At 40.7% G+C, this 19,930-nt stretch overlaps 1 protein-coding gene across 6 annotated transcripts in view; it reads right to left on the bottom strand.

The window, feature by feature from the left end:
* The window catches only part of DPP6 (dipeptidyl peptidase like 6), a 1,128,731-nt gene that overhangs the window by 621,260 nt on the left and 487,541 nt on the right, over nt 1-19,930 (bottom strand). Inside the window, exon 1 of one of the 6 annotated variants that reach the window (XM_082473775.1) lies at nt 16,146-16,163. The exons of the other annotated variants lie outside the window; for them this stretch is intronic. Within the exon in view, the coding sequence (XP_082329901.1) occupies nt 16,146-16,148 (3 nt within the window). The 5' untranslated portion in view covers nt 16,149-16,163. Of the gene's footprint in view, nt 1-16,145; nt 16,164-19,930 lie in introns of those variants that run through there. 6 annotated transcript variants of the gene reach the window in all.

The raw sequence follows: 19,930 nt of genomic DNA, 5'->3' as shown, positions 1-19,930 counted from the left end.
TTAAGGAAACTGTCTGCTTGGGCTGCGGTTTGCAAAGTGACATTGGAGTTATTCTCTTCCTCCTTGAAACTCCAAGGATCAATTCCACCTTCGTTTGGTAGCAGTTATAAGGTGTAGCTTGTTCCTCCATCCCAGGCTCCAGGGAGAATCCGGGAAGGACATCGGAGGAACATCTAACACAACCTCTGCCCTCCTGTCTGTGCTCGTTGCTCCAAGTTTCCACTGAATTGTGACAAGGCCTACCTGGGTCTGAGAATGCTGTAGGGCGCTGTGTATGTTGCCAAGTGTAAACCGAGGCTTTGCAAATTTGTAAGATCCTGTCTGCAAACTTTCTGTCCAAGTTTATGAACCCAGAAACAGTAGCAGTCTGCATAAAAAAGAAGCATCTAGTCAAAGCCTCTGCCACCTGGAGAAAGATCCCTTAGTTGTCCCATCCCCTCATTTCAAAAATGACAGGAGTCACTGTAGAGCATTTGGAAAGGACGGAAAAGCACAAAGGAAAAAATTAGATAAACACCATTTAATACCTGGAGACAAACCCTGATAAAAATGGATATATCTCTCCAGTCTTTTTTTCTAGGTGCTGTGTGTATGTGCTATGCTAATTTAGTTCCCTAAATATCAGGTGAGGCCACCCTCCCTCTTCAGATTTAAAGTCAAGCTGGAGTTCGCCACCTGGGCCAATGACACTGCCATCTCCTCAGTTTTTCGTGATCCCTTCTGGCTCAAAGCTCCATGTCACCAGTAGCCCATGGACATAAGGTAGAATGTTGCCTTTTCTTTGACTCCCCACAAAATTACTCAACAAGGCTAATGGGGAGATAACACGCTTCACTGAAGGCTCGGGCCTTAGAGAGGTTTATCCTAAAGACACAAACTTAAAATTTCACATCAGTCAGTCCCTTGCTTAAAAGGTTTTGGTTCTCGGCTCACCAGGAATTTCCCCTGGATTATCTGTCCTGCCTCTCGTCACTGTTGTTTCTCATAAACTCAGTAACTTAGTCACACGTCTTCAAGGCTCCTCTCATCTTTGGGCTCGTCCTACTGGATGTTCGAAGAAACTCCACTCACTTCGCCTTATTGTCGAGAGAAATCTAGCTCCCAAACCTCCTCTGCTCCGGGTCCACAAGGCATTTCCATTCTTCGGAGCTTGCCTTTAACCAGCTCAGGCCCCCTCCCGGTAAGTGGGAGGCAACAAGAGAAGAACTGGGAACATAAGAATCATACCACTGAACTCCCTTTTCCGCTTCACCCCGCAAACCTAACGCCCAGCCGATGTAGGAACAATTAGTTTAATTTTTAACATGATTTTCAGCTCATTATACATACACATACACACACACACAGAATTTGCACAATACTGTCTATATCTTGTTTGTAATATTTTCTTAATATAGAAGAAGCATTTCCATATATCCCTAAGTACTTTTTTTTTGGACATAATTTTTCATGGCTGCACAGGAAATGCTACCCTCTATTTTAACCATGTCTAATTCTTAAACTTTACGTAACATCCACCATGGATATTCACTTCCCGCAAACATAAGTAGAATGTTGCCCTTTCTAAACGTTCTTTATCTTTATACATATAAATGATGTTGTGATGAATACCCTTGCTTATGCATAAAAATTTGGCACACGTGTGATTACTTCCACAGCTTACATAACTAGAAATGGAATTGCTGGTCAATGGAATCTTAATGTTAACATGGTCAATAAGAAGTCTATTTGCGCAGAGCTAGGTTCTGGATCGATTTTATTGGACTTCTTTTGAAGATACACAGCCCCCCGGCAAGGCCTACCATTACTATTAGAGAAGAACAGTTGTGATAAAGATGTAGAAAAGGCTCCCCAGTTTAGTAATATTTTACTCCAGGCTTAAGAAGATAGGTTGGAAATCATTTGTTAGCTACTTAACAACTACAGAAATGAAACTACAGTCTCTGAAAATAAAGCACAAATCAAAGCCTTTATCAAAAACCAAACAATCCTTCAATATTTTTGTGACTTCCAAATTACGGGTGAAAAGACCAAGTGAAATAGCAAAGATACAATCTCTGTTGTCATTAATAAATAACACAGCAACTGGATTTGAATACAGTTATTTTGATAATGCTCTGAATTATTTGTACACGGTTTGAAAAGATTTCTCCATTTTCCATTCAGCCTTAATGCAGATCTGCCCTCTAAGGGTGTCTCTACAGTCAGGGGTCCCCTCAAACATATCAGGGGTCCCCTCATCCTCCTCACATCTTCGAGAAGGGCACCCACTCTCACCTCTGCCAGGGCCTGTTTCTCGCACTCACCAACAATGCCCCCACCTCACTGACCACCCGCCCAAAGAGAAGTCTGGCATTTGCCCTCGGCTCCTGGGATATGATCTCCAAGCCCTTGGAATGTCCTGCCTGATAAGAACGTCTTTGTTTACCTGGTGATCTTGGGCTGCCAGATAGTATATGTTAACACCATTCAGGATGGGCCTTTGGGTCATGCGGTATCAGCCTGACCTCTGGAGGGGCTGGAGACCAAGGTCAGCATGTGGACGGTCAACCATGTCTACATGACCACGTCCCAACAAAAACTCTGACACCAAGGCTCCAGTGAGGCTCCCTGGTTGGCAACACCCTGTGTGTATTGTTACTCGGAGCAGGTGGCATTGCCCACAACCCCACGGGGAGAAGTCAGCTGGCAGCCCCACACCTAGAACTTTCCTGGACTCGGCACGTGCATCTCTTTCTTTGGCTGATTTTAATCTACATCTTCTCGCTGTAATAAACCACAGCCACGAGTATAAGGCTTTCTCCATTCTGTGAGTCCTTCTAATGAATTATGGAACCTAAGGGGACCCCGGAACTTGCAGCTGACGGCAGAAGGGAGAGTGGCCTTGGGAACTTCCAAATGTTGCAGTCTGGCATCAGGTGTGTTTGTTCCTGCACCACCAAGACAGGAACTGGTGACAGTTCCTATTATGGGCTCTGACATCACACCTCCTTTCAACTTTGCGTCCCACTACTTCCCTCCCAAACTATCCGTTCTAGAGGGCGTGGTATGAGGGAAACATCCCTGGAAGAAGAATCAGGATACCAAGGTGTGGGAAAAGCTAGCACACAGAAGAGAATTTGTGATTAAGTTTTTCTTTCTCTCCATCCCCCTTTTTAAAATAAGTAACAAAATACAAACTCTACACCAATTCAGTCAGTCCATGTGTAAAATCCTCTCTGAAGATGAAGTATTGATATTATGCCCGTGACCAGAATAATGTAAATAAGCACATAATAGAATGACAAGCTGAAATTCCCCCTCCTCACTAAAGTTAGTTCATACTTATTCCATTAAGTTATAAAAATGATTTGGGACTATATTACGGAAAGAGTCTACTAAAAACCTTATTTCTAACTACAAAGGATGATATTAAGGAGTTTGAATTCAGTTACTTCCTCTTGCATTCTCTAACAGTTTGCCCCCAGGAGTAAACATTTTTAAAAGGTTTGATAGAAATCATTACAGAATATAATCTAACCCTAAAGACTGAACTTACTAATTAAAATTATATAAAATCAGGTGTTGAATAAACGGCCAAATATCAAACTGAATGTTGTTTTGGATCCTACATTCTTGACCTTAATGAGGAAGTTTTGTTTTTCTAATTTTAACAATGATTTGAAGCACTCTTCATATCTCTGGTGCATTTATAATAAAGAAAAACAATTTGTTTCACCAATATTCTCTACTGCAAACAACATGTGAGCTACAGAGATTAACCAACCTTCCTACATTTTTTGGGCATCCAATATCTTAAGAGTTGTCAGAGAGAAATCAATGCTTTAAAGCATCTAACTGCAGCATGGGAGCTAGCTTTGAAACTGTATATAGCAGTAATCTATATTACTAGCTGCTCATGATTCAAGCACTAGAATTACACAAGAGTAACTGTCACTACATTGCTGTACTGGCAAGGCCAGTCTAGAGGTTTTAAAATCAGGAACATTTTCCAGGAAGTGGTAGAAAATAAATGCATTTGTTAAAGACTACCTAGAAAGCAAACATCTAAGTCTCAATTTAAAAAAATTAAGGAAAAACAAATATGCTTAAAGCAGAAGTATTAAAACAGACAAAAAGGGGCATGTGCAATCATCCTATGGGAGCACAGAGCTCTCTTCTCTAACGAGACAGGGTTTGGCCACAACGGCATCCCTCATAGGCTTTCCGACGTCAGGCATTACCCCCTGCAGGAGCAACGCAGCTGTTCCTGGGACACACAGCCAGCCTCCAGTCGCTCCTGCAATTCTCCAATGCCCAAGGCCCAGACAAGCATCTAACTTCCAAGGCCAGAGTTTTCTACTGTTTCCAATTATGGTGCTGCCAGCATGCTGTCAGGGACACTGGGAGGGCAGCTTGGGTGGGAATGGACCAAACGCACACTCTCAAAAACGTATTTGCAATGAACAAATTATTCACAGAACTTGACAACGGAAGACTTCATTTTGCTTCTCTTTGGAAGAACCCCAGAATCCCAAATTGTTTGCACACTCTCTAAACCTGGATCCGTGGATAAACAACTCCACTTATTTACTTCTCAGAGTCCCTGGTCCTAGAGCTTCAAACGCTAAGAGCCTCCTATCTAAACTCAGACAGTTTCTTCACAGCAGACACACATATGAAGACCCAAAGACTTATCCATGGGCCGGCAGCAACCTCATCACAGGGGAGTTTGTTAGAAACACAGACTCTCAGGACTTGTGCCAAACCCACTGAATCAGAATCTGCATTTTGACAAAATCTCCAGGTGATGTGTATGCGCATGAAAGTTTGAAGATCACCAGATGAAGACATAATGGAAAAATAGAGCTACCATATGATCCAGCCATCCCACTCCCGGGCATATATCTGGAGAAAACTATAATTCAAAAGGATACATGCACCCCAATGTTCACAGCAGCACTATTCACAATAGCCAAGGCATGGAAGCAACCTAAGTGTCCATCGACAGATGAATGGATAAAGATGTGGTACATATATACAATGGAATATTACTCAGCCATAAAAAGAATGAAATGCCATTTGCAGCAACATGGATGGACCTAGAGATTATCATACTAAGTGAAGTAAGCCAGATAGAGAAACAGAAATATCATATGATGTCACCTATATGTGGAATCTGAAAAAATGATACAAATGAACTTATTTCCAAAACAGAAACAGACTCACAGACATAGAAAACAAACTTATGGTTATCAGAGGGGAAAGGTGTGGGGGAGAGATAAATAAGGAGGTTGGGATTAACATATACACACGACTATATATAAAATAGATAATCAACAAGGGCCTACAGTATAGCACAGGGAACTCTACTCAATACTCTGTAATAACCTATATGAGAAAAGAATCTAATAAAGGATAGATATAGGTATATGTATGACTGAATCACTTTGCTGTACACCTGAAACTAACAGCATTGTAAATCAACTATATTCCAACATAAAATAAAAAATTAAAAAATTAAAAAATAACTGAAAAAATTTTAAAAAGACAATGGAGAATACATTTTTGATCCCTTCATGGGTTACTTTCTGTGATCCTTGCCCACAGACCCCATCATACAAATAGGTGAAAATAGGAAAGATATAGTATGTTCAGCCCATTCCCAGATAAACATACATGCCAGTGTAGGTATTTAGATATGCAAGCCATCCTAAAGAATCCTGTACTTTACTAGGCACATGTATAGTAATCCTATTGGGGGAAACTCAAAGAGTGTGTTTTTATGGACCCTGAGAACGTGGTTCTATTTTCAGTAGGCTGTTAATTTCACACCAGAGCTCCATATTTAACTACACCTGCTGAGTTAAGGATCATATCGCGTGGGATACTCTGTCCACCTTTCGAGATGACAGGTACAAAACTCTCCAGGTGTGCTGCCGATGGGGAGGGCGCACAGGAACGGCAAATCGATGGGTATTCTCCCCCACGGGTATCTTTCAAAGCTGGGTCCTCCTCACCTGCCAGCAACGCCCACCTGCTCCATTTGTCGTAAAATCCGCTTCCCTGCAGATTAGTGCAACCATCGCTGATGAAGAGAGAATTCAAGGGTCTCAGATCAAAAGCCTGAGAGGTTCATTTACAAAAGTGAGTTCTTTCTTCTCATCGACGCTCTTTTGGTCGACCAGTTATCCGTCTGCCTATTAGTACAGCTCAAGTGAGATCCCTCAGGGCTTGGGAGAGGCCTTTTGTACCTTGCCAGCAGGTAGGTCATGGAAAAAAGTAAATCTTTTGTTCTTCTCAGAAGAAGCCACACAGACAGCCCCTGTGTACTGAGCACTGTCAGTTGAGGTAAGGATAGATGAGTGATCTCCCAAATCACACCTCTGCCTGCCAGTTCCAAATACCATTCATGCAGTCTCTACACAGGCTCCAGAGAGAGCGTTTATCTTTGGGAACGAATACCTGAAGGGGAGGAAACAATGCAGCTACAAAACATGCATTCCGAGCATGAAAATGTTATGTTAGCTGGAAGAGATCAACCAGCATCCACAGTTTGGACAATCTGTTCAACTCTGAGGCATCTCTGGGAATCCTTGGTTAAATATCACGCAGCATCAAAGATGACACCAAGGACGTGTTCATAGTCTTGAGGGAAGGCCATCTCAGGATCTGTGCAGGCAGGGGCTACTTGGGGTCAATCAGAGTGAAGCTAATACTTGCTAGAGGTGGGAAGGAGTCACCCAACTGCTCCATCCCTGCCTCTGGCTTTGAGTTGTAACCCCTCATTTCCACAAGAGGAGTCTGAAGTCCAAACAGCAGATTGATTTGTCTGAGGTCACACTGAGACACCGCGTGTCATGGTAAAACAGGGGCTGAAACGTGCAGAATACTGTAGGGTGAGTTCTTTCCAGAACCATCTGCTAGTTCACCTCCCCAAAGAAGGAGGGAATATTATACACACACACACACACACACACACACACACACACACACACACACACACATAGAGAGAGAGAGAGAGAGAGAGAGGGAGAGAGGAAGACAGACAGAGAGAGAAGGGATTTCCAACAATGGGAAAATGAGTACAATTTAATGGTAATGTGAGAGAAGAGTCCAGAATTACTCTGGGTCCCGCCGCTCCTTCGAACCACTGTGAGTTTGTACACGTTGCCCCCATTGTTGAAAATTCCTTCCTCTTTCCATTCATCTCTGATGTCTGCCGTAGACTCGCCCTATCCATCAAGAGTCGAGTATCAGTTCTTTGCTGAAATTTCCCAGATGCTCCGCACCCAAAGGAAGAGTCCTGCCCTTTCTTCTGTGCTCCCACAGGACCTCATTCGACCTGGTAACAGAACACTGATGCCCTCTCTGGTGATGACTGTTCACCCATCTCTCCCCTCCCCCACCCCTAGAGGCTGCAAGTGCCTTGTAGTCAGGGTGGTGATGCATCTTTTTTCCCGCCACCCAATACCGGCACCTAGAACTGTGCTGTACAATATGATAGCCACTAGCCACATGTGGCTATTTCAATTTTATATAATTAGAACTAGCTAAAATTAAAACTTCCGTTTCTCAGTCACACTAACCACATTTTAAGAACTCAACAGTAACACACACCAGTGGCTACCATGTTGGACAAGGCAGGTACAGAACAATTCTATCTCAGTTCCAGTGAACCATGCTGTTCTAGAAAATACTGTCTGGTGCACAGGAAAGATGTGTTGGAATCAGGAAGAAGACAAACGTGTACACCAAAGCTTTAGTGGGGAACATCTAAGTAAATTCAGAAACAAACCATCCGTGTCCTTCTATCTATACTTGCCTAAGAGATATCCAAGTTCAAAACCAGTGGTTTCAACTTCTCACTCAAAATTGTTACAAGAAAAAAAAAAAATTGTAGTAAGTCTTAGGAAGATGCAAGTTCATACTCACAGGGCTTTCCACATTTGGAAATATTTATTTTCAGGGTTTCTAAACAACACGGGCTGTGCTACCACAGGAAGTTAGAAAAACTTCTTGATGAGAATTAGGAAAAACAACCTAATGATAAATAACCTTTATCAATGTCTGTGAAACCCCTTCCCAAGGTTTTGGGTCTGGCCTTGCAGATACTGTGTCTCTGTCACAGGGTGACCGCGGGGCCCCCTACTGCTCTCTAGAAACATGGGGCTGATGTCAGGGAGGGGGAGGGTGCGTTGTAAACTTGGTTCCAGCCACTAATCAGCATATACACTCAGGAGTTAAGTGAACCCTTTCCTTCTATGGGCTTGACTGTTTCTCATTTCACAATGAATGTAATGATCACCAAGGCTCCTTTCTACTTTAATACTTTATGATTTCTTGATACTAAACAGAAATCAATAGGACTCCCAAGGCTTGCCTGGCTATTTTAGACCCCAAAGGCAGGTCAGCAAAGAAGTTTCAGGGCCACAGCCATATCAAATTGATTGTTTCCTGTCCCTGTTCTCCCTTCATTCTACATCACCAATTAAATCCATCTTCAGAAAAGCACTTCAGTGAATGGTCCGCTAATTAAGCATCTCTGCCATGCCCTGCACTGCCAGGCGAGTTTACTTCCGCTTTGGGATGTAACATCATGATGGTTCCAGGTCCCAGCTCTCCATGTGCCTTTTACTGTTTGGTTCCTTCCTCTCATCCCCTCATCTGGCCTCATCAGCTCTCATGGACTCTTTCTCCAAGAGCTCACATCCACCCAAAGCAACGCCTGACCCGCAGACCGCTTTCTGACCTTGAGCATATATAATACTCTGAGTGAGGCAAAGGGACATGGAGATTGGAGGAAATGATCTTTCCCTTTTCTTTCAGTCTCTGCTGATTGGCACTCTATCGTTCTGAGACTGCCACCTCCCTGAGCTCGTGGACCTCATGAAGATTGTTCCAGCAAATATGAATAATAACCACCTCCTTCAGAGGGGTCCCAGGAAACAAACTCAAACAGCACTCCTGTTTCCAAAGCATCAGCGGTGGGCATTACTCATAGAAATACACATTCCCAGTGAAGGCAGAACAGAAATGTCGTAGCCTGGGCAAACGATCACAAGACTTATAATATCTGTGTTTTTTCTTTGCTGTCCTGGAAAACCAAATCACATAACCGGTGTAAATGGTGACAGTGAAGGGACACACTCGTAGCAGAGGAAAGAAATGCACACATTTCATACCATATTATTTCTTTGCCTTTTTCCATTTCCCCCACGATATTGGAGTGGAAATTAGTACAGGCAATGAAGTGTTTGAGTTCTGAATTCCAGTCCCAACTTAGAAAGAAAATTTCACAACACCCTGAGCAAAGTTTTTTTTTTTTTTTTAAACCTTCACTTTTCCTCTAAGAAACATGGTCAATACTACTCCTCAAATAGAAATTGACATAAATATCAGATGGTGGTGTAGTAAAAGGGGACCTCAAAATCAATTTCACCAAAATCTTCATCTCCAATCTGTTGCTATTTTCAAATACTAATTCCTTCCTCAATACATATGTTGACCATGTAACTTATTGCCCAAACAAAGACACCACTGAGAATAAAAGGGAATGATATTAAAACTCAAGCCAGGACATCGGCATAAACCAGGATTGTCCTAAGCAAATTGGAATATATGGTCACCCTACCTATAAAGCACTTTTTTAAAACCCATAAACTGCTTTTTATTCTCATAATGCTAATAACTACTGATTCTTCTATTTTCTCCTGATACTCATCCTTCCATGTTTCTGCTTTTAATTCCCCACATTGCCTAGAAGCTTAAATTTTTTTTCCAGAAGCATCCATCTTCACACAGACTCCAACAATGATACGCAGTAACCAAACCTCAAGCAAAATATTAAGATTGAACCAAAGACCCAGATCCATGTATTTCTTATCTCTTTAAAAATACGTGAACGTCTTTTTTAAAAATTTATTTATTTTTTATACTGCAGGTTCTTATTAGTCATCCATTTTATACACATCAGTGTATACATGTCAATCCCAATCTCCCAATTCATCCCACCACCACCCTTGCCCTCCCCCATGGTGTCCATACGTTTGTTCTTTACATCTGTGTCTCTATTTCTGCCTTGCAAACCGGTTCATCTGTACCATTTTTCTAGATTCCACATATATGCGTTAATATATGATATTTGTTTTTCTCTTTCTGACTTACTTCACTCTATACGACAGTCTCTAGATCCATCCACGTCTCTACAAATGACCCAATTTCGTTCCTTTTTATGGCTGAGTAATATCCCATTGTATATTTGTACCACATCTTCTTTATCCATTTGTCTGTCGATGGGCATTTAGGTTGCTTCCATGACCTGGCTATTGTAAATAGTGCTGCAATGAACACTGGGGTGCAAGTGTCTTTTTGAATTGTGGTTTTCTCTGAGTACATGCCCAGTAGTGGGCTTCTTGAGAATAGGAACTCTGGCACAAGTGCCTTCCTGTATCCGTAGCTATACCAACCCTCCAAGGACTCACTGGATACTGTTTGCAGACCAAGGAGACCAATCACCTCCCTTTCTTCATTCCTTCCTCATAGGAAATCAGATTATTTTATTTGTCATCTACCTCAGGAAAAGATATGAATCAGTACTGAACAGCTAGCTCTCTAGAGAAAATCATGACGGGAAAACAAAGTGGTATTCTTTCTATGCAGCAACTACACAAATTATATGATGATGATTATAGTAGCCTGCAAATGCTGTAGAGTATTTCTATACTTACAGGCTAAAATTAACAATAGAATATAATGCCAGAATTATGCGTTCTTGATAAACATGTAACACTGAGCAAGCATGAGACTCTCTAGATCTGGACAAATTCTACTAGGACAGCAAGAGATGCCACTGGTATCCACCGGTATCAGGTAGAGTTTTCAGACCTTTCAAATTATGTTTCTAGGGTCATAGGTTCAATTTTAATCATAATTAAATCTGCATCCTTGTTTCATCAAAATGTAGGTTTTGAGCTCTCCCTTTTATCCTCCAGGGATGACTTAAGACTATGAAAGAGTAGTCTCCCATGAATTAGGACCCACCAAAAGATATGGCCACATCATGTTTCCGAATAGGGACCAGAGCCACACAAGGGTTACCTCACCATGAATAGAACCCACAGCTCGAATGCCACAGAACAGGGCTGATCCAGAGATGATAGTTTGATGAGCTGAACTGGACGCAATTCAGTTTCTTTCATTCCCTACAGCCGTTTCATGATAGATCTTTGGAGAGTTAATTGATCATTTTTTGCCAGATCTCAAGGATATGAGATACGAGGTTTTATTTTTTCCTTGAAACATGGAGATAAGGTCATCCACATCTGAGAGAGACTTCACCAATGAAGCATAGATATAGCAGCCTTTATGTATGAAAAACAACTTGAAATCCATTTTTTCCAATAAAAGTGTCAGGCTTAAGTTTCAACTAAACTGATGCATGCAAGTAATTTGGCAGTTCCTGACAATAAAACCTCCAAACAGGTAAGATATTCAGGTTAACAGAGAGGCACAATTTATATTTGTTATTTGAATCCATTAAAAATGTGCCTCTGGCCTAAACATTTAGAGATGTGTGTATGACAGAAAATATAAGTGTCTTTCCTCTGATTATTAATAAAATTTATTGAATTCCGACAATCGCGCTGCAGTTCTGAATAAGTCATGAAAGCACTATCCAAATCTTTAGTTTATAATGAAAATAAAGCAAAGGGACCAAATGACTCTCTTTCTGAATCATTAGAATAAATACCTAATTAAGAAATATTGCTCTATTTCTTTGGGAATGGAATTCCCATCATGGAAGAGAGACTCCAGCTATAGTCATATCGATTTTAAAAGTGATTCTTAGGGCAATGTGCAGAGATCAACTGTAACGGAGAATAATGAGGACGCAGTTTGCATCTGAAATAAAACTGAAAAGTCAGTCCTAGAAGCAAGGGTGGGCCATGGGGGCTCAAGATTATGCAGGCCACGCATGGATATTTTTCCTTGTTGGAAAGAGGTTCCCTGGAAAGCGCTATTTGCTAGATAGGCCCTGAGTCCCTCCTAAGTGGCAGGACGTGGGATGAGGAACCTAGTCTGAGCGCTGCCCGCACACGCACCAGCCACGTGGTCTCGGGCACGTTCTCACTGAGCTTCTGTTTCCTCGTGTGGCAAATGGAGACGGTAGAGCCCATCCCAAGAGCTTGGGAGGACCAACCAAACAGCTGCCTGTGAGAGGCTGAGCAGCTCGCCAGGTTCCCTGCGATGTCACATAGCAGCACGGTTTGGTTTCTAGATCCGTTAAAACTCAGAACATTCATAAAACGCACAACGCATAAAACGCCTGGGTGAACACAGTGCCCACTGGACCAGAAAATACTCACAAAGCTGATATGGAGGATGGGGGCCTGGGGCAATGACCACGATGTTGGGATGACTCAGATGGGGAGAAGGGAGACAAATGGGTTCTACTTGCTAGAACCTGGAAGGGAAGGTCACACACTGGGACATCTGTGGTCAGGGGAAAAGACAAAGTCGAAGCTTAGTTCTGATAGGGACCAATGAAAAGTAAAGGAAAAAGGCAAATGGAAATACAGCCAGTATTAAGCTGTGCCTGCACTGAATGGGCGAAAAAGAGAGAATAATTCATAAGCAAAGATAATTTTTAAAAATTGAAGTATAGTTGATTTACAATATTATATTAGTTTTAAGTGTACAACACAGTCATTCAAAATTTTTAGCTTATACTTCATTTAAAGTTATTATAAAATATTGACTATATTCCCTATTCTGTTCAATATATCTTCGTAGCTTATTTATTTTATATGTAGTAGTTTGTACCTCTTAATCCCCTCCCCCTATCTTGCCCCTCCCCCCTTCCCTCTCTCCCCACTGATAACTACTAGTTTATTCTCTATTTCTGTGAGTCTGTTTCTGTTGTGTTATATTCATTCAATTGTTTTATTCTTTTAGATTCTACATATAAGTGATAACATATGGTATTTGTCTTTGTCTGTCTGATTTATTTCACTAAGCATAATACCCTCCAGGTCTATACACATTCTTGTAAATGGTTAAATTTCATTCTTTTTTATGGCTGAGTAGTATTCCATGAAAATAGAGTATTATATCACACCATATACAAAAATTAACTCAAAATGGATTAAAGACCTAAATGTAAGACCAGAAACCATAAAACTCCTGGAAAAAAACACAGGCAGAACACTCTTTGATGTAAATCGTAGCAATATTTTTTGGATCTGTCTCCTAAGGCAAAGGAAACAAAAGGAAAAATAAACAAATGGAACCTAATTAAACTTAAAAGCTTTTGCACAGCAAAGTAAACCATAAACAAAATGGAAAGACAACCTACTGAATGGGAGAAAATGTTTGCGAATGATATGACTGATATAGGGGTTAATATTCAAAATATACAAACAGCTCATACAAGTCAATATCAAAAAAACAAACGACCCTAATAAAAAATGGACAGAAAACCTAAATAGACATTTTTCCAGAGAAGACATACAGGTGGTCAACAGGCACATGAAAAGATGCTCAACGTTGGTAATCAGCAGAGAAATGCAAATCAAAACCAAAATGAGACACCACCTCACACCTGTCACTATCATCAAAAAGACGACAAACAACAAATGTTGGTGAGGATGTGGAGAAAAGGGAGCCCTTGTGCACTGCTGGTGGGAATGTAAATGGACGCAGCCACTTTGGAAAACTGTATGGAGGTTCTTCAAAAAACTAAAAATAGAACCACTGTATGATCCAGCAATTCCACTCTTAGGTATACATCTGAAGAAAACGAAAACACTAATTTGAAAAGACACATGCACCCCAACGTTCACAGCAGCACTATTTACAGTTGCAAAGATACGGAAGCAACCTAAGTGTCTGTCAACAGATGAATGGATAAAGAAGAGGTGGTATATGTATATTATATATACACACACACACACTATAGCAAACAAGTTTTTATAAAGTATTTGAAACATAGTTAAACCAAGTAAAGAGGGACTGGGACGTTTAGGATAGAATAGATAGCTTCTCAGGTAACTTGCTGCACAAATGGTACGTAATTGTGACTGGGAAATTAAGCAGGAGTTGTTACAGAAGCCTAACTTAATCCCTAGGATACCTACAAATAAGAAAGAATATGTCCAATGTCTTTCATGGAACCCCACCCACTTAACCCTCCGTTCAAGACTCTGTCCTGATTGAAGAAATCACACACTGTACTTCGTTTTTTCTCCTGTCCTCACTCTCCTCTTTACTGTAAAAGGAAAATATGACGACGTATATATAAATGATGTGCGCTTGTTTTACTAGAGTTTCTGTAAACTTTTCACCTGTAATTATCTCACTTGTACCTCTCAGCAGCCTTCACTGATAGCAAACCCATCAAACTTTTGATCTAATGATCTCAAGTTGGTTTTATCTGTTTCAAACCTTAAGTAGCTCAGATCCAAATATTACTCACTCAGTTATCAGCTAAAAAGGAAACTTTAGAACTGTTATGGAAATTCTACCAAAACTAAAGACAGCATGCCTCATGCCCTCCTCCCAATGGCCTACGGTTCACAGAAAAAGAAGAAAGGAGCTAACACTGAAATCTGTAAAAACGGCAGGCTTAAGTGCTCGGAGACAAGTGTACTATTACTCTTGGAGTTTTCCCATCAAGAAAGATGATTCCATCTACTTATATGAGAGATGGCAAATGGGTCAATAAAACCTCATGGTTGGGGTACCAAAAGCAGCAAGTTCCAGAGAGAAGTTAGTTGATGATGAAAAGGGACATGTACCTTTTGTGTAGAGCTTGACAAAACCCTCCATCACCAAGATCAGAGCTTGCCCCAAACGTGGGTCAAATGGCAGCTGGTACCCATACACGTGCAATCATCCAAACAAACGCTCTTTCCATGGAGCCCTCATTTCCTACAGCCTTTTGTGCAGAACAGCTTCCTTCCTCTCTTTCCTTTTTAAACAAACTATAGAGTTTTTGCTTTAGGCTAACTGTGCCGATTTAAAGAACTATACATAAATTCCAAGAGAGTCTTTAACATTAGAACCATCTTGGAAAAGTGCGTCTTGGAAAGGAAGCAATATCCTTCGAGTTTCTTGCCGCGCTTACAATAACCCTCCATGGTTAAACTACTTTATAAACTTTTTCAAGATGTGTATGGAATGGCATTTTATTTGGCTTTGAATTTTCTTCATTATTCCATTTATTTTTCCCAGAACAGGGTCAATGGGCCCATTCTTCTCTGCAAGCAGGCTGGCTTCCACGATGAACTATAAACCAGAAGGTATGATCACAGTAATACCATCTCGGTTTATACGGCGTGAACTTTTATCCACATCACCTGATTTTATTTTTGCGTGGCTGTTGAAACCAGGTGGATAACTTCACAGTTATGTGACACAGTACAGGCATTTGAAGTAAGCTTATTTAGCTAACGTGAGCGTGTTTTATGTTTCAAACTTCTTGAAGACAAAGGCTGTAATGTTTACTGCCTATGAAAACCCCTCTCAGCATTTGATAATTTTTTCTTCATAGTAGATATCCAATAAATGCGCTATCTTCCTGAGTGCACCTGGAATTAGGAAGTTTGTTAGAGTCTAGTTTCTGTTCTATCCTATACTGCTATGGTTTCCTGAATCTACTCTAATTCCCCTGCCACAGAAACCTGAAGGTGGAGGTTAGGGTTCCTGGTGTTTGCAACCTTCCATGTTGCCTAACGCAGCTGAAAAATGAATTACTAAGCATGATGCTCTTCATGACACAGAATATCGCAGGTACAACCTTTTAGAACAAATGAAAATTGTCTTCCTTCTGTTGTTGACCTTTTTGCTGTGACAGTTTATTGTTAAAGTGTCAGAGCACGATGCGGGTGTGTGTAAGAAATGCAGATTTGGTCAGACCGTGTTGCTTCTGCCCGAAGAAGAGCTGAGGGGAAAACCATCTGCTGTACTCTCCACGACTCCAATGCTTTTCCCTCCATAAACACACGCCATGCATGGTGTCATAATATACAGGAGCATCTGAAGTCTACTTCCTAACAGTTACGTAACCCGATTCAGTATGTGGAATCCTAGTACCTCTGTCCCAAGACAAGGTGACAGATCTGCAGATGGACATGTGACTTTGGCCAGACCAGGCAGAGACCTACCATGAACTTTTCCAGGCTGGGGATGGAGGGGATGGGAGTGTTCTCTTAGGGACGGAGCTAGGAGGTGTGGTGGTGGAAACTGCTGGCAGCCAGCCTCTCTGTGTGAGGGAGAAGAGGCTTGATTTTTCAGTCCTCTGCAATTCCGTATCTTCAATCCTGGCATCTTTACAATTAATACCCCTTTTGCTTAAAACAAACAAAAGTCCACAGGCCACTATCTGCAGGGGAGGGAAGAACAATGATTGAACCTCCTGACACATGGCCATCTCCCACTTACAATCTTCAACAATCCCCAGGGAGCAGCGATAATGAAGTAACTGGGGAAAAAACAAAAAAACAAAAAGAAACCTTTACTGCTTCAAAGCCCTCTCCCAACCCCCTTCTCAGCTAGCTGAGGCTGCTGCCTTATCCTAGAGCCAGGATTCATCTTAAGGAGGGTAGAAAGGGACAGAAGGAAAGCAAGTTTTGTAAAATCGTAACACATTTTCTTTGGTGAAAGCTAATCCAGGCTACAAGTGTACATTCTATCAATACAGAGAACAATGTCTAGCACATAATCAAAACTTGCTATATTTAATATGCTTATATTTCCTCTGGATCCGTTGTGTCCAGCAGTGTGCTTGACACCTAGTAGATGCCCAGTAAATACACCTATTGAATGAATCCTACCTTTTTCTCAGTTAGTTCTCAGTAAATATTTATATAGGAAGAAGACTACCTTTTCCGAAACTTTAGAAAATTACTACATTTGCCAATGTAAGTTCAAACAGAAACACGACAGTCTAATTTTCCTCTTCATAATAGGGACCTTAGATACAGTTTCTATTACCTGGGGATGAATCCTTCATTTTACTGTAGAATTGAAGATATTAGAGGATATGGGGTAATTTCTATGAAACCAAATACAGTATAGAGCTGCTATCCAAAAGCTAAACACTAGACACACAAGGAAATTTGGCACTTAAAGGTGGCTAGTCTGACTTGAGATGTGCTGTGGGCGTAAACTACACACCCAACTTCAAAGACTTAGTATATGGACAAAAAAGAATGAAAAGATTTTGCTAATATTATTTTATATTGGTTTCATGTTGGAATAATAAAACTTGGGGTTAAATAAAACATTATAAAGTTAATTCCATCTATTCCTTTTTAAGTTTTTAATGTGACTACCAAAAATTTTTTAATTGTATATGTGGCTTGTGCTACATTTTTATCAGCACTGGTGTTCAAATGTTATACAAATATATAACAGTATTATTACTCTATTCTAGATATTAAAATTATACAGAGAGAAATCAGGAGTTTTATTTTTGTCTTTGGAAATAAAAATTTCACCTGATCTAGAGCAAAAACAATTTGAGGGCAAAAAAGTGATCGCTTTATTTTAATCCTTACATCAAAACAGTCTTTGGAATTTTACATGAAATAGATAATCATCAGGTACAATTTTTGTTTCAAAAAATCAGTGAGACTGTTGAGGAAATTCACGATGACAAGTGCTTTAGAGAGACTGCATTTGGGCAATCCTTGGGAGTCTCTACTATATTATTTCCTTGGACATGACAGCCTCCTTCCCTAGCTGCAAGTCTTGGGAACCAAGTAAACATCAGCTGAGGGCACCAAACTGATGTCCATCCAAGCCAGAGGGGCAGGAGAGGACAGATGGATGGCAGGACAGACGCGCATGCATATGCTCCCATCTCCCACATCAGTGGCTGTAACTGCCAACAGAGAGGTAAGAAAGAGCATACCTCTGAAATGATCAACTGCACTCAAGCCATTTCTTTTTCCTCTAACATATATGCCCCTGCATATGGCTGGGAACAAGTGGTACTGGATTGTTACTTAATCAGCCCGAGAAGAAATAAAATAATACCTCCTGATGAACAAAGGGACAGAAACACATCTCTCCATCCTCACCTTGCAGGTATAACTTATCTGCCAGTGAGTTCTAGTTTTGCTGCAATGGGCCTCAACTGGGGCCACTTCAAACTACTCAACAAAAGTCAGTCACGGGATTTATCTTTCCAATAAGTTTTATCAGTGTACAAATAATGTTCAAGGGCCTTCAGTGAGGCAATCCCTCGTTTTCTGGTCCAGTGGTCAGGAGATCGGGGTGGGCAGGGGTGCTGGCAGAGATGTAAGGAGTACAGGAGAGAGTGTGGTTGATACGCATGTAATTGATTTGGGGCTTAAGAATCCCCCCAGATCTCTCTCATTATCTTTAAATTCATTACACCTCTTTACAGGATAATATTAGAAAATAACTGACATTCCCAAACATGGAAAGGGACGATAAATATTGAGTCCTACATCATTTAAAATCTCTCACACTTTTCTAAATAAAACTATGTAATACACAGTCTCTGTGAATATTTTCAAATCCAACAAACATGTGATTTGAGGCTAGAACTGAGGATTCTCCAACAAAGGCACATTCATGGAATTTTGCTCTGTGTACTCCTAAAATTCAAGACATTGAATCAGCTCAGAAGCTTCTACAGAATTAAAAGGTATTATAAGTTTTTTTCACGAAGTTAAGATGAGTGAAAAATGCACATAAATTTAGTATTTCCTTTCCTTGGTATTCATTTGATGAGAACATTTTCTTCAAGCTTCACAAAAGGCACAAGCCAGCCTTTTGGTGCACAGCTATCTTTATTTTCTTTAGTATTTTTCTTGAATTCAATTACTGTCTGTTACTTTAAGTATGATTTCCTCATTCAAGCAATGACAACACAATTACATAAATCTAAAATTTTCAACAGGGATATTACAGCATAGAAGTAAACTAATAAAAAATTCTAATCATATACCCATTCATTACAAGGACCCATAATTCTTCAGAAACCAAGTCCAGTACTCTTAAAACCTGGCTACACTGTAAGATTTTAATAACTTTAAAATACAGAGTCGACTTTGCAGGCAAAGTTGCATACATTAGTTGCTAACATCTCCGTGTTCATAGCAGGATCACTACAGAACCAAATTGGATAAACAATTAAGTTGCAAATACATTTCTGACAAGGAAAAAACCACAACTAAGTTTCAAGTACCCTAACATAACTATTCAAGCCACACCCACACGCCTAAGTGAATTTAATAGAGCCAAAAACTGCAGATTAACTGCTTCAAGGGCAACTTACTATCTATGCAATTTCAAACACAACAGCAGTTAAGGAAAAGTAAACTACTTCATTCAATGCAGCAAACACATTTATGTGAAGTAAACCTTTGCGTCCATTTGGTTACTTCTTCCTACAGCTAGACTGTTCGGGCCGTGGAGACAATAAAAACCTTGACCCAGATCACATTACGCCATCATGTTTCTACTCCTTTACCTGGTGTGATACCGTAACCACCACACTGACAGTATTTGCAGCTATTATCTGTCTAGCATTTGCTCAACATAGAAACTGAGGTCATCCAAAGAGTCCAATGCCACCGAGCTGGTGACAGAACTGGAATTTAAATTCAAACCCAAAGCTGGTACTCCTTCTCCTAAACCACCCCTGCCTCACCACCTTGGCTCTATAAACCACGGCCTCACTGTTTCATTTCTTTCTTCTTAAGAAAGCATTGCATCCTGTTACCCATACCGGAAATCACTCTTGCACCTCTACGGCCTCATGAAAAAGTTAAACAAAGTTGACAATCACACCTCGCAGAGGGCAAATAGGGCGAACGTTCCAGACATTCCCTTCTTTTTTTTTTTTTAAATTAATTAATTAATTAATTAATTTTTGGCTGTGTTGGGTCTTCGTTTCTGTGCGCAGGCTTTCTCC

The sequence above is a fragment of the Balaenoptera physalus genome (genome assembly GCF_965194825.1).
Source record: "Balaenoptera physalus genome assembly, chromosome: 8".
Classification (NCBI taxonomy): domain Eukaryota; kingdom Metazoa; phylum Chordata; class Mammalia; order Artiodactyla; family Balaenopteridae; genus Balaenoptera; species Balaenoptera physalus.
Note: the sequence above shows the minus strand (reverse complement) of the source record. Positions and strands in the feature narration are given on the sequence as shown.